The sequence below is a fragment of the Pogoniulus pusillus genome, chromosome 16, assembly GCF_015220805.1.
Source record: "Pogoniulus pusillus isolate bPogPus1 chromosome 16, bPogPus1.pri, whole genome shotgun sequence".
NCBI lineage: Eukaryota > Metazoa > Chordata > Aves > Piciformes > Lybiidae > Pogoniulus > Pogoniulus pusillus.
The window spans coordinates 22,244,661-22,271,657 of NC_087279.1; the positions used below are offsets into that span (position 1 = coordinate 22,244,661).

At 47.3% G+C, this 26,997-nt stretch overlaps 1 protein-coding gene across 4 annotated transcripts in view; it reads left to right on the forward strand.

The window, feature by feature from the left end:
* PTPRG (protein tyrosine phosphatase receptor type G) overlaps nucleotides 1-26,997 on the forward strand; it is a 623,046-nt gene that overhangs the window by 477,660 nt on the left and 118,389 nt on the right. For all 4 annotated transcript variants that reach the window (XM_064156968.1, XM_064156969.1, XM_064156970.1 and 1 more), the window contains 4 exons: nucleotides 18,342-18,526; nucleotides 20,484-20,592; nucleotides 22,390-22,439; nucleotides 24,595-25,390. In XM_064156968.1, coding sequence (XP_064013038.1) covers nucleotides 18,342-18,526; nucleotides 20,484-20,592; nucleotides 22,390-22,439; nucleotides 24,595-25,390 — 1,140 coding nt within the window. The remainder of the gene's footprint in view (nucleotides 1-18,341; nucleotides 18,527-20,483; nucleotides 20,593-22,389; nucleotides 22,440-24,594; nucleotides 25,391-26,997) is intronic.

Below are 26,997 nucleotides of genomic sequence, written 5' to 3' on the forward strand. Positions count from 1 at the left end.
TGACCAATGGTTAGATAGCTCAGTCCCCGATTTCCTGAGCAGATCATCTCCCATCACATCCAGATACCATAATGCTCTGTGGGTTTGCCTGCCAGGAATTTGAGCTTATGAGTGCTGAGGTGAGCCCCTGAGGTGGTGGGCATGCATTTCCCGTGGTCTCACAACACAGAGCGTGGGATGTGATTTGGTTTGTCCCCTTGAGCTTTTGCTATAGGAGGCTAATGGCCGGGCAGGCAGCCTTTTTGTAACGGCTCTGTCAAGTTGTCACTTTTTGGGCTGTGTGCACACCAGGGGAGACTGAAAATAGGTGCATTTTGTTCATGAACTTAAAAATAAATAGGTTGCTGCTGTGTCGCTAACGGAAAATGGATTGTAGCGTATTCTCCAAAGGTTACAGGGATGAGTTATAGCTGTTCCAGAGATACAACAACGTGGATGTTTCTGGCCCCTCTTTTGACAAAGGTGAACAGTGATGATGTGCCTGGTCCACTGCACATTCTGAACTACTGACATATAACTAAAATGAGTTGAAGTCGTAATACTTGAGTGAAAGCAAAACCTATTGTTTATTCAGCTAGTAAATACAGTACTTCTTTATATAGTGTTATTCATGCCCAAGTACTGAGGAGCTGAGCGTGCAGAGCACTTCCCAGCCAGCCTAGCATACAAATACGAAAGTGGAGGCTTGCATAACAAATGTATTTTATGCAGATTCTCCTGCACACCTCCTGGTTGCATCTCAGTGCTTTCCACATTGCATTAAGCAACGTGACCACTGGCTGTCACGCCTTGCCTCTTGTCTGCCCTCCCCTGTACTTACCTCTGTGCATTGCAGAAAGAGTCAAGGTCAGGAAAATGGCTTTTACTTGCTGCAGGATGATATGGTTCGTGATGGCCTTCAGCTGTGGAGGGGAAGTTTGGGCTGGTTTGTCGGTGTGAGTTTTTGCAGCCTGTTTCCTCTGTCACACTCCATTAAGTCCGTGGGCAGTATGGCTAATCTAGACAACAGCGTAGCATTCCTTATGTAAGTCTTTCTTATTCTGGAGGAAAATGTGCCCAGAACAATTTGCATAATGCTCAGAATAAGTTTCAGACTTGCCTGGTGAGTAGGGAATCTCAGCTCAGCAGGGAGCGGCGCAGCTCTGCCACTGCCCCTTGACAAACACCCTACCCTTAACGCTTTGGCACCAAACAGCTCCCAGCTATCGAAGCTATCTCGGGTCGCAGAGCTGTGCCCAGTAGCATAACCTGCAGATACACTGGAGGAAAGCTGTTTCTCACTCGATGGCAGCCTTCTGAGCATTTCCTTAGCAAAGCCCTGTAAGTGGTGGCACTTGGTAAAGAAAACATCTTCTGGGAAAGGCTATTCTAGGTCAGCCAAACTGTCAGTACATTTGGATGCGGTTTGGTAGCTGGTATGAATGTTACCAGCCTTTTGTTTTGCAGTTGCTCTTTTCTTCCTCTTCCTTTTTATTTTTTTAATTTCTTTAATTTTAAAGAGGCCATGAAGGAAGGTTGTGATAGTTGGGTGTTACCTGCCCCACACACACTTTGGAGAATCACCCAGGCTAGACTCAGCGGCTGGAAGTTAAGGAGTGAAGCTTTATATTCACAGCTTAGCACAAGATACAAGCAGGTATTTATAATCTATACAGCTATAGACAGAAATATACAAGTTAAAAGTAATACAGAAACACAACAGCCCTCCCAGAAACCAGAGTCCCCAGGAGGGGCTCCCAACCACCCTTCCACCTTCTCCCCACCCCTCTGCCTTACCTCAGACTTTGCTTTACAGTCAAGGTAGTTTGGAGGGTGGGCCAGAGGGGTTAGGAAGCAGATGGATTAGTCAGGCAGGTTAGAGAGAGAAGTGCAACCCAAAAAGCCCAGAGAGAGACTCTCTTATCTATATTTGAGTTCTTGTTCTTATACATCTCAGCAAGCCTGTGAGTGCAGCACACATCAGCATTGTTTCCTTTTCACAGCCTAGCATCTAATTCTTCTCACCAAAATATCCCAGCTGGCTCAAACTAGCACAAAGGCGCAGTGTTTTCAATCCTTGGAATACAAGATGGTGACAGTGTTTATAAATATGAGCAGGGTGAGTACCAGGAGGCTGGAGCCAGGCTCTGATGGGTGATGCCTGATGATAGAGCAAGGGGCAATGGGTGGAAGCTGAGGCATAGGAAGTTTCATTTAAACACAAGGAGGAACTTTGTCCCTGTGAGAGTGATAGAAGACTGGCACAGGCTGCCCAGGGGGGTTGTGGAGTCTCCCTGTCTGGAGACATTCAAACCCCACCTGCATGTGTTCCTGTGTGATCTGCTCTAGGCGATCCTGCTCTGCAGGAGGCTTGGAGTGGATGAGCTTTGGAGGTCCCTTCCACCCCCTGACATGCTGTGATTCTGTGATATTTCATCTAATTTGAAATAGTGTAGAGGGCTAATTCTTCACTTGGGGGTGAAAACACCAGCTTCCCTGCAGTTTAACAAGAAGAGTTTGCTTTGCTTTCATTATCTCATTTTTTCCTGCTGTTGACAAAAGCAGATTTAAAGCAGCTCTCATGAGGACTGTCTGTATGCCTGGGATAGAAGGATATGCCTAAGACTTGTGCTCAATTGAAGCCCAGGAGCTGAGCTTAATTTTTAAGTTGACCCTGGAGCTGTTCCACAAAAAAAAACCCAACCCCATGCAGTTCCTTACTTCTGAAATATACCACTCAGGATAAATACTGTTCAGCTGTGTGACTGTAGAGACTGGAGGATGAATAATAAACCATCACACAACAATATTTTTCAAGGTGAAACTTTGAGGAATTCAAGGTGTACAGTGGATCGTGCTGGGTTGTGAAACCATGCAGGTGATAAGCCCTGTGAAGTTTGTCACTCAGCAGTGTTGCAGTACTGACTTATACAAAGTGTTGAGAAGTTAGAGGTTCTCTGTACAGATGTGTTAAACCAGCACTGTATTCATCAGTCACTGTAAGTATCAGTGACACTGGGTCAGTTTTTGCACATGACTGTCTCTATTAAAATTGCCTCCTGTTACAGAATCACAGAACCTTAGAGGTTGGGAAGGACCTCCAGAGATCAAGTCCAACCTCCCTGCCAAGGCAGGATCCCCTAGGGTGGTTCGCACAGGAATGCATCCAGGCAGGATGGGAAGGAGGTTGTAGCCAGGTGGGGTTGGTCTCTTTCAGGCAACCAGCAACAGAACAAGAGGACACAGTCTCAAATCGTGCTGGGGCAGGTCTAGGCTGGATGTTAGGAGGGAGTTCTTAACAGGGAGAGTGATTGGCATTGGAATGGGCTGCTCAGGGAGGTGGTGGAGTTGCCGTCCCTAGAGGTGTTCAAGCAGAGCCTGGATGGGGCATAGTGCCATGGTCTGGTTGATTAGACGGGGCTGGGTGCTAGGTTGGCCTGGATGATCTTGGAGGTCTCTTCCAACCTGGTTGGTTCTGTGGTCTTTAGTTAGGTTTGGAGAGTCTCCAGAGAAGGAGACTAGGAGACTCCACAACCCCTCTGGGCAGCCTGTTTCAGGGCTCTGTCACCCTCACTGTAAAGAAGTTTCTCCTCATGTTGAGGTGAAACCTTCTATATTCCAGTTTGCAGCTGTTGCTCTTTGGCTTATTGCTGCCGACCAGCGATTGGCCCCAGCCACTGGACACCCACCCCTTAGATATTTGTACAGATCGATGAGATGTCCTCTCAGTCTTCTCTTCTCCAGACTTTCTCTTCTGGCCTGTCCTCTGTGGCTTAGGACTGTGTCACTCTGTCACATCACATATGTGCTCCAGCCTTTTGGTGGGCTGCTTTCAAGCAGCTGTGCTAGAGGCACTGCTAATTATTTCTCAGTTTGATAGTGTACATGGCTCTTCAGGGACAAACTGAATCCTTACATAAACTCCATCCAGTTCAAGGACCTACGTCTGCTTGCTCCTTACTACTTTCACATGTTGTCCCATCAAGCAGAGATGTATTTACAAAATACTACCTGCTTCAGTAAAGGTGTAGGCATGGAAAATCTGGAGGAAAAGGTGTTTCATTTCCTTGTTGAGATGTACCTCATATGCAACAGTATTTGCCCATTTTATTTTGCTGCTGATTACCACCATCAAATGTCTCTTTCTCTTTATGTTTTTTCAATGCTGAAAAACAACCCCTTTAACCTTTCAGTCTCATTAAATGTGCTGCAAGCCTTACAACACTTAAACAAGCATCCCATGTGAGGGGCTCTTGACATCAGAGTTTTCTTTCACAGATGCCTGATTACTTCCCCAAAGGTGTCTGATTACTCTTCGCTGGAGTCTCAAATGATGCTGTTTCCCATCAGTGGGAATTCGCCTTAGAGTACCATCTTTAATTATGATCTTAGACTAAGTTAAATAATGAGCAGTCATAAATTCACTCTAGTAAAACTTCCTTAGCTTTGGACTCTAAATGAACAGCTGGGACATTTCTCTAGCAGTGTTCTTCGTTGCACAGTAATGGCACACAGTTTGCAAGTCCTCGTAACTTAATGCCACTAAACTGTGGATAAAAGACACTTGGATTTTCCCTCCTGCATGCTTTGCAGCTCCAGCTATGCACCTGCAGTCCAAGGTACAGCTCTGCTCAAGCAAACCACGTTAGTTCTTATTCTTCCCCTGTGCTCAGCACTGGTCAGGCCACACCTTGAGTGCTGTGTCCAGTTCTGGGCTCCTCAATTCAAGAGAGATGTTGAGGTATTGGAAGGTGTCCAGAGAAGGGCAACGAAGCTGATGAGGGGCCTGGAGCACAGCCCTGTGAGGAGAGGCTGAGGGAGCTGGGGGTGTGCAGCCTGCAGAAGAGGAGGCTCAGGGCAGAGCTCATTGCTGTCTGCTATTACTTGAAGGGAGGCTGTAGCCAAGGGGGGTTGGGCTCTTCTCCTGAGCAACCAGCAATAGAACAAGAGGAAACATTCTTAAGTTGTGCCAGGGGAGGTCTAGGCTGGATGTTAGGAGGAAGCTGTTGGCAGAGAGAGTGATTGGCATTGGAATGGGCTGCCCAGGGAGGTGGTGGAGTTGCTGTCCCTGGAGGTGTTGAAGCAAAGCCTGACTGGGGCACTTAGTGCCATGGTCTGGTTGATTGGCTAGGGCTGGGTGCTAGGTTGGCCTGGATGATCTTGGAGGTCTCTTCCAACCTGCTTGATTCTATGATTCACTATTTCACAGCTCCTCATGTCTGAAGTTAAATGAAGGCCTCCAGTGTAGGTATTGCTTTTTCTGCATGGTTGTGGCACCATTGCCTTGGAGTGCACCTCCAGTGCAGCAGCCTCCAAAGTTCTGGAGATTCAGAGCAGTGACATCACCATTTCAAGGCAGATAGTTGTAGTGGGTTTGGAGTTTCCCCCTTCCACTAGATTAATCAGACTAACCCAGCTGGCTTGATCTTGGAGGTCTCTTCCAACCTGGTTGATTCTATGATTCTATCATCTTACTTTCTTTTCACAGCAAATAATCTAATTTCTCTCATTAAAATATTCCAATTAGCCTCAAACCAGCACAGTCCACTCCTCTGTATTATCCAGAGTTTTGCTGTGTACTACCTAATCTAAACCAATATTTACAGTAATAAATAGTGCAAGTTCATGATTTTCAGTTTCCTTATGCAGCTATCCACCTGCAGCCAAAGGTGCAGCTCTGCTCACACAAAGCAGTTTAGTTCTTATTCACTAAGGCAGGGTTGGACGTGGCACTTGGTGCCATGGTCTGGCCTTGAGCTCTGTGGTAAAGGGTTGGACTTGATGATCTGTGAGGTCTCTTCCAACCCTGGTGGTACTGTGTGTGATACTATTTCACAGCTTATGATGTCTGAAGTTAAATGAAGCCTCCAATGAAGGTATTGCCCTTTCTGCACAGTTGTGGCACCGTCACCTTAGAGTGCACCTCCAGTGCAGCAGCCTCCAAAGTTCTGGAGATTCAGAGCAGTGACATCACCATTTTGAGGCAGATAGTTTAGAGCATTGGCAGCAGTGTTTCTGAATGAGAATAAGTTCTTTGTCTCGTTTATAGCCTCTGTTATTACTCCCAGTAATTTGGTTTTGCTTTCTAAATGTCCATGTTTTATGAGAACCCTTTCAAAACAACTTTGCAGTCTCTTCATGCCCTGGGGTTCTCTCTGGGAGGCCAGAAAAGTTCTGCTCTTGCAGAATGCCATTTATATATTTCAGTCAAACCCAAATGGCCACAGAATACTCTGTAGCAGTAAGTGTAATCTACCCAAAACAACAACACAGTAAATGGAAATGTTAAATGATACGTTGTTGAGCTCCTAACTTGGGCTTGCTAGAGCAAAACAAGGATTATTTATTTTCTTTAAGTATCTTAGGGAAAATGGAAATAAGCAAGAGCCCTTTTGTTTAATTTACAATATGTGTACTATTGCAGCTTGTCCTTTAGAAGAATCCTGGAGGGTTTATAAATGAACAACTTCTCCCACATTTCCTTGGTTAACTGGGATTCTTCTTCTACTTTCCTTTTTTATTTCATTTTGTTATGAAGATTGTCCTCTCCTGGTTCCCATTCCCCTTTAATCAGGCCAGCACCTTAGCACAATCTGCAGGTGCAGATAAATCTCTGGATCATTATTAGCATTTCTGTTGCTGCAGCAGACTGGCTCGGTGCAAAAGGTTGCACTTGAGGCTGGTAACACCATGCTGCTAATTGCCTGCTCTGCATCTTCTTTGCACTACAGATCTGCCTGGCTGCCACTGAGCCTCAGTGCTCCAAGTAAATGTACTGACCTGTTGCTGGGAGAGTCTCCTTTCTTGTGCACCTCAAGTACCTGCTGTAATCACATTTTAGGCAGAAATCAGTGTGTTCATTCTCCGTATCTCATTCCTTCCAGCTCATCCACATCTTGTTCTGCAGTGCTGGGTCCTCATCTATGCAGTTGTCTTGGAGCATATCATGCAAAAGCAGAAAAGGAAAGGCTGCTGCCTTCTGAGGAGTCTCAGATCAGTCAAGTGGAAGGCAAAGTGTTTAGGGATAAAAAAATCATCTGACCCATTTTAAGGGGGGATCAGATACCAAAAGATGTGGTACATATATTCTGCCTCAACACAAGGGGGAATTTCTTTACTGTAAGGGTCTCAGAGCACTGGAATAGGCTCCAGAGAGGTTGTGGAGTCTCCTTCTCTGGAGACTTTCAAGGGCTGTCTGGATGTGTTCCTGTGTGACCTATGTTAGATAGGATTGTCCTGCTCTGGCAGGAGGGTTGGACTGGGTGATCTCAAGTCCCTTCCAACCCCTAACATCCTGTGGGCTTGTGACATACCTGACATAGGTCTTGTGCTTCCACTTGCTGTGGCTCTGTTCTGCAAGGTTCTGGTTTCACTAGTACTGACTTCTGTGTGGCTGTAACGGGAGCAGCATGTGTGTCTGCGCCTGGATGCAGCAGACAGCTTGCCAGTGGAGTTATTAATGAAAACTTGCACTTGTGTAGAGATTATAAAGACCCCAAAGCAAAAGAGCAAGAGAAATTCAGTGTGAAAGTTTAAGTATGATTTGAGTTCACAGCTGCCACTGAAGCTGGAGGAGCTGAGTGCTTGTAAGGGAGCTTGATGATTTATTCCATTTACACCTGCAGGGGATTCCTTTCTGCACTGCCAACCTTCCAGTCCAGCTGTTTGGCCTGCAGAAGTACTGATTTTAATTTCAATCTTGACACTGCTTTGGACCATGAGTGCCTGCAGCCCATCTCTTATGTTGGAAAAAGTCTCCAGAAGCTATGAAAGTGAACCTGTTTTCCTGGTCTGATTTTGGGCATCCCTCAGTCACACACTGGGATGTTCCACCAGCCCTGTTGGCTTGTTCTTTCTATGCTCCCCTGTCCAAGCAGCCCTCGCCAAGGCACTGGGAAAGGGTGGCTTGGCTAACATGGTAAATACATGTTGTTCTGGCAGGAGATCCTTCTGTCTCTCTGTTGACACAGCACATGCCACTGAACGTGGTCACACATGCCACTGAACGTGGTCACACGTTGCATCAGGCACAGTGTAAATAAGGACACAGGTGTACACTTTAAACACAGGTTGCCCTCTGTGTGCCTGCCTGCTTGTGTGCAGTACAAACACTAAACTTGCAGGGCAGATCCTTGGCAGGCATCAGTTTAGCCCACTGTTGGCAGCTGATGGTGCGAGGCTGATCTGCACTTGCCAAGGATTTGGGCCACAGCTGTAGAATCAGTAATTGTCAAACATATCAAATGTTTGGGCTCCAACCCCACAGAGTCCATCCGTGGCTTTCAGGAGGACTGGGTCTGTTGCTGTGACGCCATGGAAACTCAAATGCTACAAGGAAAGCGATGCAGGAGTGAATCCAAATGCTGGCTGGCTCTGTGTTCACCTCAGGAAACAGGCATGCAACACAGGGGCAAACCCCAGCTTGTCCAGAGCCCCTCTATCAGAAGTGCCCCACCTGCCAGTTTGCTCAGGAGGTTCTTACACTGGGCTCATAAAACAAGTGCAGCGGCTGTCAGTGTCTCTCACACCTTAAGAAACAACCCTGTCTGTTTGAAGCATAGAGGAAGGTAAGAGCAGGGAAGATAAATAGTCTGTCTCCTAGCTACATTCTGCCTGTGGATTGAAGTAGATCAACACAAATATTTGTGTGCACAGCATGCTCCAGAGCTTGCAAATGCCTGCTGGCGAAGTGCAGGCAAAGGTAAAGGAAAAATGCATGCTTCACTTTAAAGCAGTTGTCCTTATAAATTAATAATGCTGTTTATAAGCACTCTGAGAAGTGAGCAGTGTACACTAAAGTAAAGCCAAAATATTGCAAACATTTAGTCATAGGAGAAGGGGGAACAGTGTTCTAAGGATGCCTCTTAGCACTTCTCTGTGCGTTGAAACCTGTGTTGTCTCTGTGTGTGATCCTCATAGTCTATTTGTTATCTCTTGGGAGTACAGCCCTGGCTGAACTCTGAGATTGAACCCAACAGCCCAAAGGCTGCTGGTGTTTGTTATGGATCAGAATCTCTTCTGAAGCATCTCCAGCTGAATCACACCAGTGCAAGGTAGCCCAGTCACTAGTGGTGTCCCTCAGGGATCAGTGCTGGGCCCCATGCTCTTTAACATCTTCATAGATGATCTGAATGAGGGCATGGAGTCAGTCATCAGCAGGTTTGCAGATGACACCAAGCTGGGGGCAGAGATACAGGCTGGGGTCGGAGTGGCTGGAGAGCAGCCAAACAGAGAGGGATCTGGGGGTGCTGATTGATACCTGCCTGAACATGAGCCAGCAGTGTGCCCAGGTGGCCAAGAGAGCCAGTGGCATCCTGGCCTGCATCAGGAATGGTGTGGTCAGCAGGAGCAGGGAGGTCATTCTGCCCCTGTACTCTGCACTGGTCAGACCTCACCTTGAGTGCTGTGTTCAGTTCTGGGCCCCCCAGTTTAGGAGGGACATTGAGATGCTTGAGCGTGTCCAGAGAAGGGCAACGAGGCTGGGGAGAGGTCTTGAGCACAGCCCTACGAGGAGAGGCTGAGGGAGCTGGGATTGGTTAGCCTGGAGAAGAGGAGGCTCAAGGGAGACCTTATTGCTGTCTACAACTACCTGAGGGGAGGTTGTGGCCAGGAGGAGGTTGCTTTCTTCTCTCAGGTGGCCAGCACCAGAACAAGAGGACACAGCCTCAGGCTGTGCCAGGAGAAATTTAGGCTGGAGGTGAGGAGAAAGTTCTTCCCTGAGAGAGTCATTGGACACTGGAATGGGCTGCCCGGGGAGGTGGTGGAGTCGCCGTCCCTGGGGCTGTTCAAGGCAGGATTGGACGTGGCACTTGGTGCCATGGTCTGGCCTTGAGCTCTGTGGTAAAGGGTTGGATTTGATGATCTGTGAGGTCTCTTCCAATCCTAATAATACTGTGATACTGTGTGATACTGTGATACTGTGAATCTGGCACTGTATCACTTCTCCTACCATGGCACTGTCGGCATGGCACTGAAAGCAAGTGCAGGTTCTGTGATTTCGGTATATAGTTCATCTTTCTGCATATCAGAGTTTACTTGAAGTTTTGAGGGTCTAATGATGAGGAGGAACATATGTATCTGTGTATTTATATGTGTTTATATAGTTGAAAGTATTCTTCTTCCCTTCTCTGTTCATGGCATCACTTTCATCTTGTCTTCAGTTGGGTTCCTGGGGACTACAAAGCTGAGTGAACTTACCACAGTTTTCAGGCTTCTCTTAAATGAGAAGAGAAACTTGTGGCTGAGTTGGGTCTTATTACAGCAGCAGCAAGTGGTCTGTCTGTTCAGCAGGACTGGCTTCTCCAACTGCTTAGTGGGTAAAGGAGCATCCTCTCTCCTCCAAAAGCTTGGCCACCAAGTTTGTCCAGGGCATGAAACCCCTGTGCTGACATCTCACTTTACAGCCAAGAGCTCCAGCCAAACAAGACTTTGATCCAGCAATGGCCTGTGGGCATATCCTGGTGCCAGTGGCTATATCCTGGTGCCAGTAGTTATTCATTTCAGGTATAAATTGCCTTAGCAGATCCCTGCTGATCTCACTGTGAGGGATTCAGGACTCCACTGGCATGTTCCTTCTCCGTGCTGAAAGTTGCCAGGGTTTCATCCCACAACGTCTGTCCCACAGCACTGAGAAGAGGAATGACAGTTTTGCATTATGAGACATGCAGCAGGAGGGAGAGTTTTTTCCAAAAGAGGGCATAGCACAGCTAGAAATAACTACCTTTAAAGTGTTGACATTTTTATGTATGGAAGAGCTAACTTAGAACAGCTTTAGAGGACGTTATAAATGCCTCTGAGCCCTGTGCCACTGGATTCCTCCTAGGAGGCACCTGTTTTACAGGGAGAAAGCATTCAAGAAACAAGCAAATGCATGGTTCTTGTGCTCTCTCAGAATTTCCCTGAATAGCTCTTTTTGTAACCACAGGTAGCAGATTCCAAAAGCACCATGAAACCCAGACAGTGTGGCTGAGTTTGCATTTCTGCCTTTGAAAGGGAAAAGCAGAGTGATTGAATAAAGACAACCCCAAACTGTCACGTTCCCCTCTATGCCCTTTCTGCATTCCTGGGTGTATCTTAATATCAGTGATTAATTTTTGCTAAACAATAAGCCCTTTTTTTGTTGTTGTTGTTGTTGTTGTTGTTTGCCTTTCATCTCTCTGAAATGGAGCTGCCAGGAGCTTTTGGATAAAGCTTTATCAGGCTTCAGTTAGGAAAGCCTCATGGAGGTTACGTAGCCAAATACAACATACAAATCAAATTAAGGGAGAGATGAATAATGCAGAGTTGTTTAATTAATTTTGTTGTTCCAGGCCGTTGGAATGTTTTTAACATGAAGAAAATAATTCTCTGCTGCCTGGCTGGCCTGGCCAGCACTCAGGGCTGTATTAGCATGCTACATTTGTCTGTGAGTGGCAAACAGGTTTGCTCCTGGCTTGAGTGAGCCCGGGAAGACAAAGCTAAGCCAAGATGCTGGTTTGCCCCCTACCTTCCCTGGCAATGACCGTGTCAAGCTCCCAGATAGCCCCCACACATAGCCAGCAGCTGGAAACGCTGGCTGAGGCTGCCCTGCTCAGGTCAGAGGGCTTCCTCATTCATGTTTATAAAGATGTGAAGGGTGAGTGCCCAGAGCATGGAGCCAGGCTCTGCTGGGTGATGCCCAGTGACAGGACAAAGGGCAATGGGTGGGAGCTGAGGCATGAGAAGTTCCATGGAAACGTGAGGAGGAATTTTTTTCCCTGTGAGAGCAACAGAAGACTGGAACAGGCTGCCAAGGAGGTTGTGGAGTCTCCCTCTTTGGATATATTCAAAACCTACCTGGATGTGTTCCTGTGTGATCTGCTCTGGGTGATCCTGCTCTACACGGATGAGCTTTGGAGGTCCCTTCCAGCCCCTGACGTTCTGTGACTCTGTGATTCCTCCTGATGCACCCATGCAGCCCTGCCTGTTCTGCAGAACTTTTCCATAGGCAGGAGCCAGTGTGTTTGTTCAGGTCATCCCCAACAGGAGGGCGAGGGGGATTGTTCTCACAGGCTCACAGGATGTTAGGGATTGGAAGGGACCCAAAGAGATCATCCAGTCCAACCCCCCTGCCACAGCAGGACCGTACAATCTAGCACACACCACAGAGGAACACATCCAGACAGGCCTTGAAAGTCTCCAGAGAAGGAGACTCCACAACCTCTCTGGGGAGCCTTTTCCAGTGCTCTGGGATCCTTACAGTAAGGAGGTTCCCCCCTGTGTTGAGCTGGAACCTCCTGTGCTGCAACTTACACCCATTGCTCCTTGTCCTGTCATAGGAGCAGTGAGCAGAGCCTGTCCCCACCCTGGCCCCGACCTCCAGCCCTCAGATAGTTAACATATATTAAATCCCCTCTCAGTCTTCTCTTCTCCAGACTAAGCAGCCCCAGGTCCCTCAGCCTCTCCTCATCAGGCAGTGCTCCAGTCCCTTCATCATCCTCTCAGCCCTCCACTGGAGCCTCTCCAGCATCTCCTGTCCCTCTCTTGTTTTCGCTCCAAGAGCTCCAAGATGTGTCCCATTCAGCACATTGCTGCCTGCTGTGAGGCATGCTCATGGTACTTGCCTGTTGTGTGCATCTACCCTTGTGACCCTAGTGAGGTTTTTCTGCCTTCAGTGGTCTGCTGGGGCAGGGCATGGTGGCTTTGGTGTCCTGCTAGAGCTTTGTGAGGTCAGGTCTACATTCAGTATTGCACTGCATCACAAAAAGACATCCTGAAAGCCCCTCCCCAGATATTTTTATTGACCTTCCAGTATCTGAAGGGCACCTACAGGAAGGCTGGGGAGGAACTATTGACAAGGTCTTGTAATGACAGGATGAGGAGTAATGGGTTTAAACTGGCAGAGGGGAGATTCAAAGTAGATGTTAGGAAAGGGTTCTTTGCAGTGAGGGTGGTGAGACACTGGCACAGGTTGCCCAGGGAGGTTGTGGAGCACAGAAGCACCCAATGTGATCTTTGATCACATTGGGTGCTTCTGTGCTCCACAACCTCCCTGGAGGTGTTCAAGTCCATGTTGGATGAGGCCTTGAGCAACCTGTTCTAGTAAGAGGTGTCCCTGCCTATGGCAGGGGCTTGGAACTGGCTGAGCTTTGAAGTCCCTTCCAGCCTAAACCATTCAATGATTCTATTCTATGCTTCTGTTACCCCTTAGGGTCTGATTTTAAGGGAGAGCATTAGTAATACTTCTTCCTGAAAGCAGCTGAGGTCTGCTATTTCAGTGTGAGATGCTGCTGCTTAGTGAGTTCAGTTCTTTTTCTTCAGCCATCCCAAATTCACAGCCTTTTTTCTTTCTGCTTATTTAGCCTAGCTTAAACAAACAAACGAAAAATGAAAAGGAAAATCTGACCTTTCTTTTCAGTATGTCTTTTTTTTTCCACTTTAGAGGAAGATGCAGACTTCTCCCTCCATGTCCCAACCTCTGTGTATTTCTGTTTGTCCTTTGGCTGCATATCTGAAAGAAAAAAGAGAAGGGGGAAAAAGAAAAGGCCAGGAACCTGTGCTTCTTTTAATCTTCTTTCCAAAATCCAAGGCACACAGAGTGTTGAAAGGAAAAGTAGAGCTCTGGAAAACTGAGAGTTGGGGCTGTTCAGTCTGGAGAAGAGGAGGCTCCCAGGTGACCTTCTTGTGGCCTTCCAGGATCTGAAGAGGACCTACAAAAAAGCTGGGGAGGGACTTTTTAGGCTGTCAGGGAGTGACAGGACTGGGGGGAATGGAGCAAAGCTGGAGGTGGGGAGATTCAGGCTGGATGTGAGGAGGAAGTTGTTGAGCATGAGAGTGGTGGGAGCCTGGACTGGGTTGCCCAGGGAGGTGGTTGAGACCCCATGGCTGGAGGTGTTTAAGGTCAGGCTGGATGAGGCTGTGGGCAGCCTGCTCTAGGGTAGGGTGTCCCTGCCCATGGCAGGGGGGTTGAAACTGTCTGCTCCTTGTGGTCCCTTCCAACCCTGACTGATTCTGTGATTCTAAAACACCAGTTCTTTTAGAGATGGTCAAATCATTACACTTCTTTCCTTCCTTTTCAGATATTGCTACATTATTATGTATCACTTTAATTAAATCATCACATTGAATTATTAGATCAAGTGGAGGGTTTTTTGTTGTTTTTGGTGTGGTTTTTTTTTTAATTCCATTGTGTCCTGAGCAGGTTTGGTTAAATTAATAAAACCATAGGTTTCATTTGAGAGAAAAAAAGATTTCTTTTTGCCCATTTGTAAGCCATTAAAAAAGAGAGAGAGAGAGAGAGAAGTGACTGAAGAGAAATGGTTGGTTATTACTTAATTACTTCAGGTACTGCTATGTGCCTTGGAGTAACTGGAACAAAGTCATACCAAGTCATGAAAAAATGTGTAATATTTCCTGTGAAAGAGCACTGCTGTAAATTTAGTCTCCCTTTAGCAGGCTGTGAATGGGGTTTGTCCTCTTCAAAATCTCTCAGGTAAGTCGTTGGAGTCACTCAGCTCCTTGAAAGTGCTCATGAATTTGCACTGGATCAGGGTGCTGGGTCAGGGAGGGTCTCTTCCCTGAGAGAGTAGTGGTGAATGGTGCCACATCCAGTTGGCAGCTGTCACTAGTGGTGTCCCCCAAGGATCAGTGCTGGGCCCAGTCCTGTTCAGTGTCTTTATTGATGATCTGGACCAGGGGATTGAGTCCAGCATCAGTAAGTTTGCAGATGACACCAAGCTTGGAGCAGGTGTGGATTTGTTGGAGGGTAGGAGAGCCTTGCAGAGGGACCTTGACAGGCTGGATGGGGGAGGTCTAGGCTGGATGTTAGGAGGAAGTCGTTGCCAGAGAAAAAGATTGCCATTGGAATGGGCTGCCCAGGGAGGTGGTGGAGTTGCCGTCCCTGGAGGTGCTCAAGCAAAGCCTGGATGAGGCACTTAATGCCATGGTCTGGTTAATAGGACAGGTCTGGGTGATAGGTTGGGCTGGATGATCTTGGAGGTCTCTTCCAATCTGGTTGATTCTATGATTCCTAACTTTGAGCCTGACAGTCTCCTATTTACCTTTGGGAAATAACCACTTCTTTTCTCTGCCAAGGGTGGCATGGAATAGAGGACATGAATGTTCACCCTCCCTAGGATGGCTTGTGGTCCTTGCAGAAAATCAGCTGGCTGATTTCAGAGGGGGGTTGCAATTAAAGTAGATCTCTTAGTCTCTTGTGAAGGTTACCTGGTTGAATTATTACTAAAACAATTTGATGCATGATTACTTTAAATATATAAATCCCTGCATGTCCTCCTGAAGGAGGAGGACTGGGTAAGACTTATAGGTCTGGGTAGTCCTTCACCCTGCACTCCTGTCTCTGATAGGATTTGATTAGATGGAGAGATAAAGGCTGGCCTGGCATTTTGAAGCATAATTCTGTGATGACAAAGGGCTTCAAAGGGGGCAGTCCTGATTTATTGGTGCAGTTATCAATAAACAGTGATGTCAGTGAGAATTGATCTGACCATCTCGGCGGAAAGAGGTGAGCATGGAGAGGCATACCAAGGATTGTGGAGCTCTGTAAATAGTGACAACAGCAACTTCTTTCAGCTGTACCCTCTTGATTGAGCCCTGGCCACCTTCCTGTTGTGCTCTACAGCACCACGGCCCTGCAGGCGCCCTGCAGAGAGAAGGGGTCTGTGGGCAGCAGGCCAGTGTGTTGCTTCTAGCTCTGTGACGTTGCCAGCAGAATGCCATTTTGGTCCCTTCAACTCAGTGCCAGTAGAAACTCCTACTTGTTTTGTGGATGGTCAGAGATACTGCAGGGTTTGTGTGCTTTTCTGGATCATCCTTCTGGTTCACACAGAAAGTTCTCCAGCAAAACTGCAAGATTGTCTGCACTCATGGCAGAAGCGAATGGCAAAGACCTTTCCTGCCCACCTCTAATAAATGTTCTCTCCACCGAGCTAGCTACAAAATGTGAGTTACAACTGCACAAATATACTTGACAGATATTTTTCCATTGTGCTGGCAATATTGGTGTTTACAGCATTTAATCATTTTTATTTAGGAACTGGAGCTATTTCAGCCGTGTAACAGCAGAGCTACATGACCAGCCTGCAAGTCCAGGCATTAGGAACAGACATTTCTCCCCTTCAGTGCTGTCAGGACTCTTTAGAAGTGAAATAAAGGCCGAATATACATGCACTCACATACCCGCAGAGCACAAACAGGCTGAATGTGTTGGCTTTAAATGGAAAAGTCCTACTGGGAGAAACAATTCTGCAAACAGCCTCAGCGTGATGGGCTGGGTGACACTTTGGCTTTCCCTGGCAGAAGAGACCAGCTCCTTTGCCATGGCACATGTTTTCAGGTGTCATTGCAAGTGATTTTTCTTGGGTCAGAGTTTATATTGGGGAAGAGAATGTGAGACTCTGTCTTGAATTGTGTGTTTTAGACATGATTTTTAGGGCTGGGGAGAGATGTGAGCGGTTGGGAAGCGCAGGATGCGCTTTTTCGGTAGCATATGAGTGCCATCTAGTGTTCCGCGTTCGGTACCCTGACCTTCACATCGCCGTGCCTTCAACAACGCCTGCTTCTGCTGCTGCAGGTGCTGGGCTTGCGCCTGGGCTTGGTCCTCCCTCCCGAAGTTCGGGGTTTGGTGTCTGCAGTAAGCACAAACTGTGTTTTTGCCCGCGGGTTAAGCTGCTCTGCTGCTGATGTGGCCACCGACTTCAGCTTGAGTGAGAAGCAGCCAGTGCCTCCGGGCAGGGTGAGGGGGGCACAGCTTTCAGAGGCTGGCTGGTGGGCTCCCGTGCCTGTCAGGAGAAGGAGATGGCCAAGGGCCATTGAGTGCCACTCATCCTGTGCTGGAGACCCCATCTTGAATACTGTGTTCAGTTTTGAGCTCCCAAGTTTAAGAGGGACAGGGATCTGCTGGAGAGAGTCCAGCAGAGGGCTAGGAGGATGATTAGGGGACAGGAGGGCATGGCTGATGAGGAGAGGCTGAGGGACCTGGGGCTGCTTAGTCTGCAGAAGAGAAGACTTAGAAGGCTGAAGGCTGGCTAGGGTCGGGGGACAGACTCTGCTCACTGCTCCCTAGGACAGGACAAGGAGCAATGGATGGAAGCTGCAGCACAGGAGGTTCTGCTCAGCACAAGGGGGAACTTCTTTACTGTAAGGGTCACAGAACACTGGAACAGGCTCCCCAGAGAAGTTGTGGAGTCTTCTCTGGAGACTTTCAAAGCCTGTCTGGATGTGTTCCTCTGTGATCTGTGTTAGATAGGATTGTCCTGCTCTGGCAGGGGGGTTGGACTCGATGATCTCCTTGGGTCCCTTCCAACCCCTAACATCCTGTGAGCCTGTGAGCCTTGTGCTGGTGATACATTTCTGACAAATGATTGGGAATCTATGAAACAAAAAAAGATAGAAAAGAGGAGTGTAGCTTCTGCTGATGTGAGCAATGTACTGGGTCATGATGGAAGTAATTATTGATCCAATAGTGTCGACATCTTCAGAGGTCCAGAACACGCCAGAGTGTACTTATCCCCTTCATATGGCAGGAAATTGTGGGCCAGGGAAGTTCAGCTTCAGTTTGATTTGAGTTCTTAATGTGACATTGCAAAGCTCTTAAGTGTCCAAGTTAAAGTGTATGTGCAAACATCAGGACTGAAAATAAGTTGAAAACTAAGATGCTCCTCTGTTGATGTGGCTTGAGTGAGAAGTAACCAGTGCCTCCTTGATGTGGGCAGGGTTAGGGAGGCACAGCTTTCAGAGGCTGGCTGGTGGGCTCCCATGCCTGCCAGAAGAAGGAGATGGCCAAGGGCCACTGAGTGCCACTCATCCCTGCACTGGTGATACGTTTCTGACACATAGTTGGGAATGTATGAAACCAAAAAAGATAGATAAGAGGAGTGTAGAGTAATCTCTGCTCATGTGAACAGCATACTAGATTATGATGGAAGTAATTATTGGTCCAGTAGTGGTGACATCTTAGGAGGTTGAAACAACTTGCAGGGCCTGCAGGTCATACTGGAGTGTAGTTATGCCCTTCATATGGCAGGAAATTGTGGGCCAGGGAAGCTGAGGTTCAGTTCGACTTGAGTTCTTAATGTTACATTGCAGAGCTCTTCAGTGACCAAGTTAAAGTGTATGTGCAAACATCAGGACTGAAAATAAGTTGAAAATTAAGCAACCTGCCTGCAGAGAATAGGTTCTCTTGCTCTCTTCACCCTGGAGAGTAGAAAGCAGCTGCAGGTGGTATTAAATCCCATTGGTCTCAGTGGATTGCCATCTAAGCTATTACTGTAGGCAGGGGCATTGAAGAAAAAACTGGCTCTTAGAGTCAGCCAGGCACAGTTCTTTGTGTTTGTTTTCTCTCCTTTATTTAAGAAAGCTTAATATATTTTCCTTCTGTTCTTTAGCTTGCAGCACTCCCCCAGTCAACATGAAAGTGCAGCCTGTGAACAGGACGGCATTACTTGTAACCTGGAACCAACCAGAAACCATCTACCATCCTCCGATCATGAACTACATGATCTCATATAGCTGGACTAAAAATGAAGATGAAAAGGAGAAGACTTTCACCAAGGACAGTGACAAGGACCTGGTAAAACCACAGCATCAATCACAGACATTGTATCTAGCTGTCCTTACATTGCTGTTTTCTCAGTGGAAGGAGTTAGAGGAGAAAAGCAGTTGTGACCTTATAGACAGGGTAGTGCTTGACTGACAATGAATTGCTGTTAAAATCTTCAGCAGTAGTTGAACATTGTGTAACAGACTATCTGAAACACTGGGGTTTGGATTTATAGTTTGTGAGTGCATAAAGGACTACATCTGTAGACACTTTTTCATGTGCTGCTGCCGAGAAGCAGCTGCCTTGGGAAATAGTCAGGCTGTGAACACCTTTTGGCTTCTGTTCAGCTCACAGATCTTTACATGAGAAGTCTGATCCCCCAAAATCTCTTCCTAGGCTCAGGCTTTTCACTCTGCATAGCCCTTTGCAGTCTTTGGAGCAGTTTCTGGCAACAAGTACTGCCAGCAGTAGAAGTTGCATGGTCCAGGGCTAAAAGGTTACTGTGAAGTGGCCCTGTACAAACGCTGCCTAAGTCTGGCAGCGGAAGGAAGAGAGAAGAGCAAGATAGTTCCATTACAGATGGAAAGACTGATCTATCTCCTCCACTTAGGATTTGATTTGCTTGTCATTCTTGTCTAAGTGGAAGCAAGTATTGTACCAGTCTTTAACATTCTCTGCATACAAAATCGAAGTGACATATTCAGGTTTGAAAGGCCTCCATTTATTGTTAATCAAAGAAAGCCTCTAGAATAATGAAACCAGTAATTGTATATGCACATGAAAAATGCAGCAGCACAGAGTGTTATTCCTAATGACTGTTATCATATTTTTTTTTTCTCCAAATGCACAGTCCTCTGGGCCCATTCAATCAGTTATACAATAATACTTCTCTTATTCCCTTAGATGAAGATTCTTTTACTTCATTTCCATTTATATTTTCAATTTCCCCACTAGACATTGTTATCTGGGTCACATTAGGGACCGATGTGCCTCACGAAATCAGAATAGGAACCTATTGAAAGGCACCCAAGGTTATGATGCATTGTAACCTCTCTCTTGTCATAACTTTACACTCTTAAGGGAGAATTTTTAATGAGGTATAACGAGGAGAGCCTTAATCAGCAAAACTGAGGTGGGCACAGTGAAAGCATCCTGTTTCATGTGAAAGAAACAATTAAAAATGCAGGGGATGTGATGGAGCAATAGCTTGGAAGTAAATTGCAGTGAGACCCTGTGCTGTGCAGCAGAGCTTGGAGGTTAAGAAAGCAATGACAGTTTAGTCTATTTTAGGGGCAAGGGAATCAAGAAACTCTTTTTCAGAGGAAAGTGTGATTTGCTTTCAGTGCTCTAGCAGAGATAGTTTGGCTGTCCTGCCTTGAACAGAGCTAGACAAATCACTGGTATTTCAAGTGACCCACACAGCTACTGCCGACGTCTGCTGCAAGACGTGAACTGATGCAGTGGTGGACTAAAGAAACACGAAAGAGTATCTGGAAGGCAGCAGGGCAGTGTCTCAGGTCTAAGAATACACATCTTGGCCCAGGATGCCATGCCATTGTGTCATGCAGTCCACCAGCACCAAATTGCCATGGCTGGTCTGTTGCAAACTAAGTAGTCAGTCTGAATGTGCAGCAACTTTCCTGGCCCTATCCCCTGTTTGGGACTTGGCTCTCCGTCTTTAAAAATCTTATTTTAATTCCTGCAAGGTCAAATGATTTTAGGTTTTAGGCAGAGACTTTCAGGTGTGAAGTCTGTCACAAGAATCTTGTGCGGGGATGTGTTCATTTCTTTCTCATGGGCAGAGTCTGAGTGCATCACTTTGGCCTTGCCCTCTCTCAGGGGCCTTGGGAATATTTCTGTGTAGAAATAAGTTTGTCTTACGTGGCATAAATGTCCTGTGTTAGCACAATGCTTTTTATATTTCAAACTCATCGTGGACAGTACTGTGGGGGTAAAAAACTGAATAATATCTATTTTTTTTAAACAGAAGGCCATCATTAGCCATGTCTCACCTGACATCCTTTATCTGTTCAGAGTTCAAGCAGTTTGCCGAAATGAAATGCGTAGTGACTTTAGCCAGACTATGCTCTTTCAAGGTAAAAAACCCACATACCTCTTTTTACATTGAATGACTCTTTGTTGGTTGAACGTTTCCTTTGCAGAGTGCAATGTGGTGTGGAATGATTTCAGAAGATGTTTGAATGCTTGTAGACAATGCTCATTTCAGATTGCGGCTGGTGACTTCATCAGAATCCCATTTCAAGTGCTGGAGAGGGTTGCCCAAGCCACTGCTTGGAGGGTTTGTTGGAGTTTAGGAGAATTCAGAGCTTTTCTTGCTACTAGTTTTCAGATGCTTATGCATCAGAGGCACATCTGTAGTGGAATGTGAATTTGTGTGTGGTGTCTGTTTAAAGAAAAGAAGAAAGGAGATTAGTCTTACCTTGACAAATCATGTGTGGAGGCATTCAGGTTTTACCATGCACATAACCTCAGTGTTTTCCAGAATGTGTATATTTACATGAAAGGAAAAGAACTGGGTGGTTAAGATGCCCTTTGTCATGAATTTCCTTTAAGTTTATTGGAGAACTCTGATGAAAGTTGAGATTTGGTAGGAGAAGTAGATGCTCAGGAGCTCCCGTTCCAGTTTACGGATATAGAAACCTCAGAATGGGTAGCAGAAAAACAAAGCAAGCAGGGAGTTTAAAAATTAAATCTTTAAGAACAGACCCACACTATATGGAACAAAATAACAGAAGTGGTCTTCAGAGTGGATACTTTAATCCTGCTCTGCTAGTATTTAGCATCTGAAGGATGTCAGGTGCTGGACCAAACTTAGGTCTGTGGCAGTGTCATGCACAGTGTTAGCAACACTGCAGACAAGAAATGTCCATCTCATATGTAGCTCCTAGTTTCTTACTAGCTCAGCACTGTTTTGTACTTCACTTTTAAGTGCCTGGCAGAACTCAGAACATTGTATGTTACTGATTATGGCCTCTTTTGACAGGTAATAGATTGGAAAAGTTCTTTGAGATTTGACCATAATGCTTATTTAATTACAGTTAGGAGTAAATTAGTATTGACAATTTTGCCAGATACTCTCTGAGCACTCTAACCTGGTGTTCAAAGCAATGGAAGTGATAGACACATGCAGTGGGAGTAGATGCTGCATTTCCCTTTGTATCTCCCCAAAAGGAGCTGTTCTTCTGACTTTTGGCTGTACTCAAGGTCTAACTTGGAAAAAAAAACCCACTTGAACTTTCAAAGCATTCTTCAGAGGCTAATTATAGTTGTAATTGAGACAAATAGCAACAAATAATGGTAGTACTAGCAGAAGGGCAGAAAAAACTATTATCAGGTGCTCATGCTTCTTGTGTAAGCCATAGAATTGTTTTGGTTGTGAAAGACCTTTTAGATCATCAAGTCTAGCCATTAATCCAGCACTGCAAGGTCACCGTTAAATCCACGTCCCTCAGCACCGCATCTGCACGTCCTTTAACGTAGCTCCAGGGATGGTGACTCCACCACTTCCCTTGGCAGCCTTTTCCAGTGCTGTGAATAAATGTTCCTAATATCCATCCTAAACCTCCCCTGAAACATGAGGCCATTCCTTCTTGTCACATAAGACAAAGACAAGTTAAGGACGTTTGATCCAACTTGCGTTGGAAGGAGGGCGTGTGTTTTATGGCAGTGCAGACCTGAGTTGTTAAAGACAAACGAATTCGCCTTTAGATACACGCAGCAGGTAAGGCGGTGACTGCAAACCAGCTGAGCTGCCCTTGCTCCAGAGCCGTGCGTGCAGCCCGTTTTGCAGCAGCCCCCTGCAGCAGCTGTGCAGCAGCTTCGGCCGTGCCTCCTGCCAGCGCGCTGACTCGCCCTTCTTCTTTGTTTCTCAGCTAACACCACTCGAATTTTCGAGGGGACCAGAATTGTGAAAACAGGAGTGGTAAGTGACGGGGGAGCACGGGTGGGCGGCGGTAGCGGGGGCGGGGGCGCCGGGGGGGCGGTGTTCCCACCAGGTGGCAGCACGGGGCTGGGAATGCACGGCAGGACCGAGCTGTCCTTGGGAGATGCTGGTGGGCACTCGCCACGGCAAGGTTCTGTAACGCACTGCTGGAAGGGCTTGGCTTTTCTGGCTTCAGACACCAAGAGGCTTTGAGCTCTGCGGGGTCAAGTACTAAGAAACTCTTCCCGTGTAGGTATTGAGCTCATGTAGAGGGGATTTGTAACTTTAATAATGACTGTGGAAACAAATTCGATTTTATTAACTGCATAGCCAGAAGTACATGCAGTAAGAATAAGCCTCCACACACAGCATCTTTGCTCTTCTGGTGCCTTAAGGATGCCTGCCATTGTCTGAATAAGTCCTTAAGAAGCTCTTTGTTTTCGTTTTACTTCAAGCCAGACTGTAATGAGTCACCGACACTGATTTTGTGCTCCAGAATCAGAAATGTTGATGCACGTACAGTAAAACTGGAATACATTAGTTCAGTTTGGGAAACCTTTTTAGGTTGTTTAACATAAACTATCCATAGCCTGAAATTCTTGGCACTTGGCATGCTGAATTCTGCAGTCACCTTAATGGCCTGGATTCATACTGTAGAATTTACTCTAAGTACACTGCTGCTGGTTTTATTCTGTTCTGGTTTGATGTACTCCCTGGTAAGCAAATAACACGTACAAGGCTTGAATTTAATTGATTAATCATTATTTAATGCCATATAGAGGTATTCTAGACATACAAAATCTGCTGTCCAATTCCAATACTTGGTCCAGCTTTGAGACTGTACATGCCAGCAAATAGCAAATCTCACGGTGCCTTAGGGATTCACACTGATAAGTATCTGAAAGTTGAGATGCTTATTTCAAGTTTTGGCTTGAAATCTCTGAAGCACAGGTTTTCTTCTGAGATCTCAGGTTCTGTGTGATGGCAGCGGGTCAAAACTGGTGTGAGAAAACAACCTTTCTGGGCTTGTAGCAGCCTTTCAGCTGTACAGGCTGACTAAAACCCGGGAACTGCAGAAAGGTACAGAAACAAGTCACAATGTTCAGCCCCAAAAAGAAACACTTTGTAATGTTCAGTAGCACCTATTGTCCTTGCGATGTGTACCTCTCCAGCTGATGCTCCTCTTGCTGATGAACTCACTAGGGTGAGACATTTTTCAGTGAGCCAGAGGGAGCATGGTCAGGCTAGCCAGGAAGAACTGCTGCCCCAGGTCTTACACAGAGTTGTTCCTTGTCCTTAGTCGACTCACTTCAGTGTCTTTTTCCACGTGTGCTTCAGGAAGGTTAATTATTTGTCTGCTGGTGAGGAATGATGAGTTTATACATGAGTGCCACAGCCTGGTGGGCCTGGTTAGAGGCTGTGTTGACCTGCCAAAGGGCTACCGATGTTCTCCAGGTCCTTTGTGAGTCCCCAGCTGGCTGTGCTGCGGGTCTTTTCTAATGAGAGTGACACCTCCCGGCAGCACCAACCCTTAGGAAGACGATGCCTGTGGGTAAATTGAGGAGATAAAAATAGTGATGTTCGAGGCCTTGACAATGTGTGTGTGAACTCTGTGCCAGAGTTCCCTGTCAGAGCACACCCAGCAGCCACGGATGCTCACGTTGGCAGCACAGCCCTTATTTTGGGACAGCCCTTATGTAAGGCTGTATTTTTAAACTTCTGTATTCTGAGGATTAAAGCACTGTGAGTAATGCAGCTAAACTCATTACACTCCTTTGCATCCTTCTCACCCCTGAAAGGGGATGTTATTCACAAGTCACCAGTGACGTGAGTGGAGAAGATCTCACTGTAAAGTACAGATAAGGATAAAGAGGTTTTTGATGATAATGATAGTTTGAAAGGGGTGAATGCAGGGAGCTTTCTTCCCTCCTTGGCTTGCCCTGTAGCTCTGTGACACGTCCCATTGCTGGTTTGGTCCTGTGCCCAGCTGGTGTGAGTCTCTCAGTCTTAAGAGAATAGCAACCAGAATGGCATGTTTGGGCATGGAAAAGGAGGGAAAAGTGAAAGAAAAATTACTCTGGGCAGCATGTTGGGGCCCTCCGCTCATGTTCTCTGCTTTGTTTTCTTCCCCTCTGGTGCTGGTGACCTCCTCAAGCCCACAGCATCTCCTGCATCCTCAGCCGACATGGCTCCCATCAGCTCCGGCTCCTCCACCTGGACCTCCTCAGGGCTCCCCTTCTCGTTCGTGTCCATGGCCACGGGGATGGGGCCTTCCTCCAGCGGCAGCCAGGCCACCGTGGCCTCAGTGGTGACCAGCACTTTGCTGGCAGGGCTGGGCTTCAGCGGCGGTGGCATCTCCTCCTTCCCCAGCAGCGTGTGGCCCACGCGGCCCCCCGCGGCGGCTGCCCCCAGCAAACAGGCAGGCAGGACGGTGGTGGCTGCCACCGAGGCTGCTGCCGCCTCCCCCGGGCCGGAGCGGGACTCGGCGCTGGGCAAGGACAGTGAAGGAGCTGAGGAGGGGGAGAAGGATGAAAAGAGTGAAAGCGAAGATGGGGAAAGGGAGCATGAGGAAGAGGAAGAAAAGGATGCCGAGAAGAAGGAGAAAACCAGGGCAACGGCAGCCGCAGAGGCACACAATAGCACGGAGCCCAGCGTGGCCACAGCCTCCCCCAACCGGACTGCTGAGGAGGAGGGAAATAAAACCATATCGAGTGAAGAGTCAGACCAAAACGTTGTCCCCACGGCTGGAGGCGCTGAGAAGGAGAGCTTTGCCGAAGCAGACGCTCAGCCACAGCCGCTCCCTTCCACCCAAGTGCCGCCAGCGTTCACCAACGAACTGTACCTGGGGAAGATCCCAAGAAGACCAGAGACAACAAAAAGACCTCCTTCAAAGGAGGACAGGTTTCCAGAGGAGTACCCTTCAGAAAACAAATTCATCACCATTAACCCAGGTGAGTGACCTTCGGGGAAACTGTTTTTATCAGCATAGCCTGTTGGGAGATGTCACAGTTCCCAGTCTGTTGCAGGCTGCTTGTCGGCGGGACCACGGCAAACAAGCCCATAAACCAGGATGGTGGTGGGCCAGCCGCGAGGGGCTTCAGACGAGGCACTGTGAGTTATGCAGGAGCTGTTTATTGATCATTAGCAGCCCGAATTTATACACTCAGCCAGTAGAGCACAGGCCTACACATTGGCATAGTTAGTCAGAGACGACCCACCACATCTGCATAAGTACACACCTTGTTATTCTCGTTAGCGAAGGTCCATTATCTACCCCTTCTGAGATAAGGTGGCCAGCTCCATGTGAGAACCAAGGTCTGTTATTACAAGGATCTGCCTGTTGTCTCTTCTCTTCACTCCTTTCACAGTATCACAGTATCACAGTATCATCAGGGTTGGAAGAGACCTCACAGATCATCAAGTCCAACCCTTTACCACAGAGCTCAAGGCTAGACCATGGCACCAAGTGCCACGTCCAATCCTGCCTTGAACAGCTCCAGGGACGGCGACTCCACCACCTCCCCGGGCAGCCCATTCCAGTGTCCAATGACTCTCTCAGGGAAGAACTTTCTCCTCACCTCCAGCCTAAATCTCCCCTGGCGCAGCCTGAGGCTGTGTCCTCTCGTTCTGGTGCTGGCCACCTGAGAGAAGAGAGCAACCTCCTCCTGGCCACAACCACCCCTCAGGTAGTTGTAGACAGCAATAAGGTCTCCCCTGAGCCTCCTCTTCTCCAGGCTAACCAATCCCAGCTCCCTCAGCCTCTCCTCATAGGGCTGTGCTCAAGGCCTCTCCCCAGTCTCGTCGCCCTTCTCTGGACACGCTCAAGCATCTCAATGTCCCTCCTAAACTGGGGAGCCCAGAACTGAACACAGCACTCAAGGTGTGGTCTAAGCAGTGCAGAGTACAGGGGCAGAATGACTTCCCTGCTCCTGCTGACCACACCATTCCTGATGCAAGCCAGGATGCCACTGGCTCTCTTGGCCACCTGGGCACACTGCTGGCTCATGTTCAGGCGGGTATCAATCAGCACCCCCAGATCCCTTTCTGTTTGGCTGCTCTCCAGCCACTCTGACCCCAGCCTGTATCTCTGCATGGGGTTGTTGTGGCCCACAGCTCTCCTGCGCCTGCACCCCACAACGCTTCTGCATTCTGCATTCCCACACCAGTCCTTACTGGGTTCCAGTAGGTGCAGCATTTCTGTGGTGCATGGCTTCATCCGACGGGCAGGCTGTCACAGGACCCAACCCACAGAGTGCTGCTGGGGGAAGGGAGAAAGGAATCATCTTTTTTTTTTTATTGGGACAGATTCCTGTTCCTTGTACTGCTTACGGGAAGACAAAATTTGGAGAAGTGTTATCCCCCTGACGTGATGAATTAAGACTTCAGTCTTAAAAAAAAACCCAAAGGGAAATGTGCTGAACTATAAGTGTGAAATTAATTTGGAAGTCCAGGTGCCGTGCCAAGCTCGTATTTCATGGAAAGGTTCCTATGTGTGCTGTAAGCCACATTCATTTATCTGCAGGGTTGTCCCTGATTTGGCTTTGAGATAGTCTCCCAA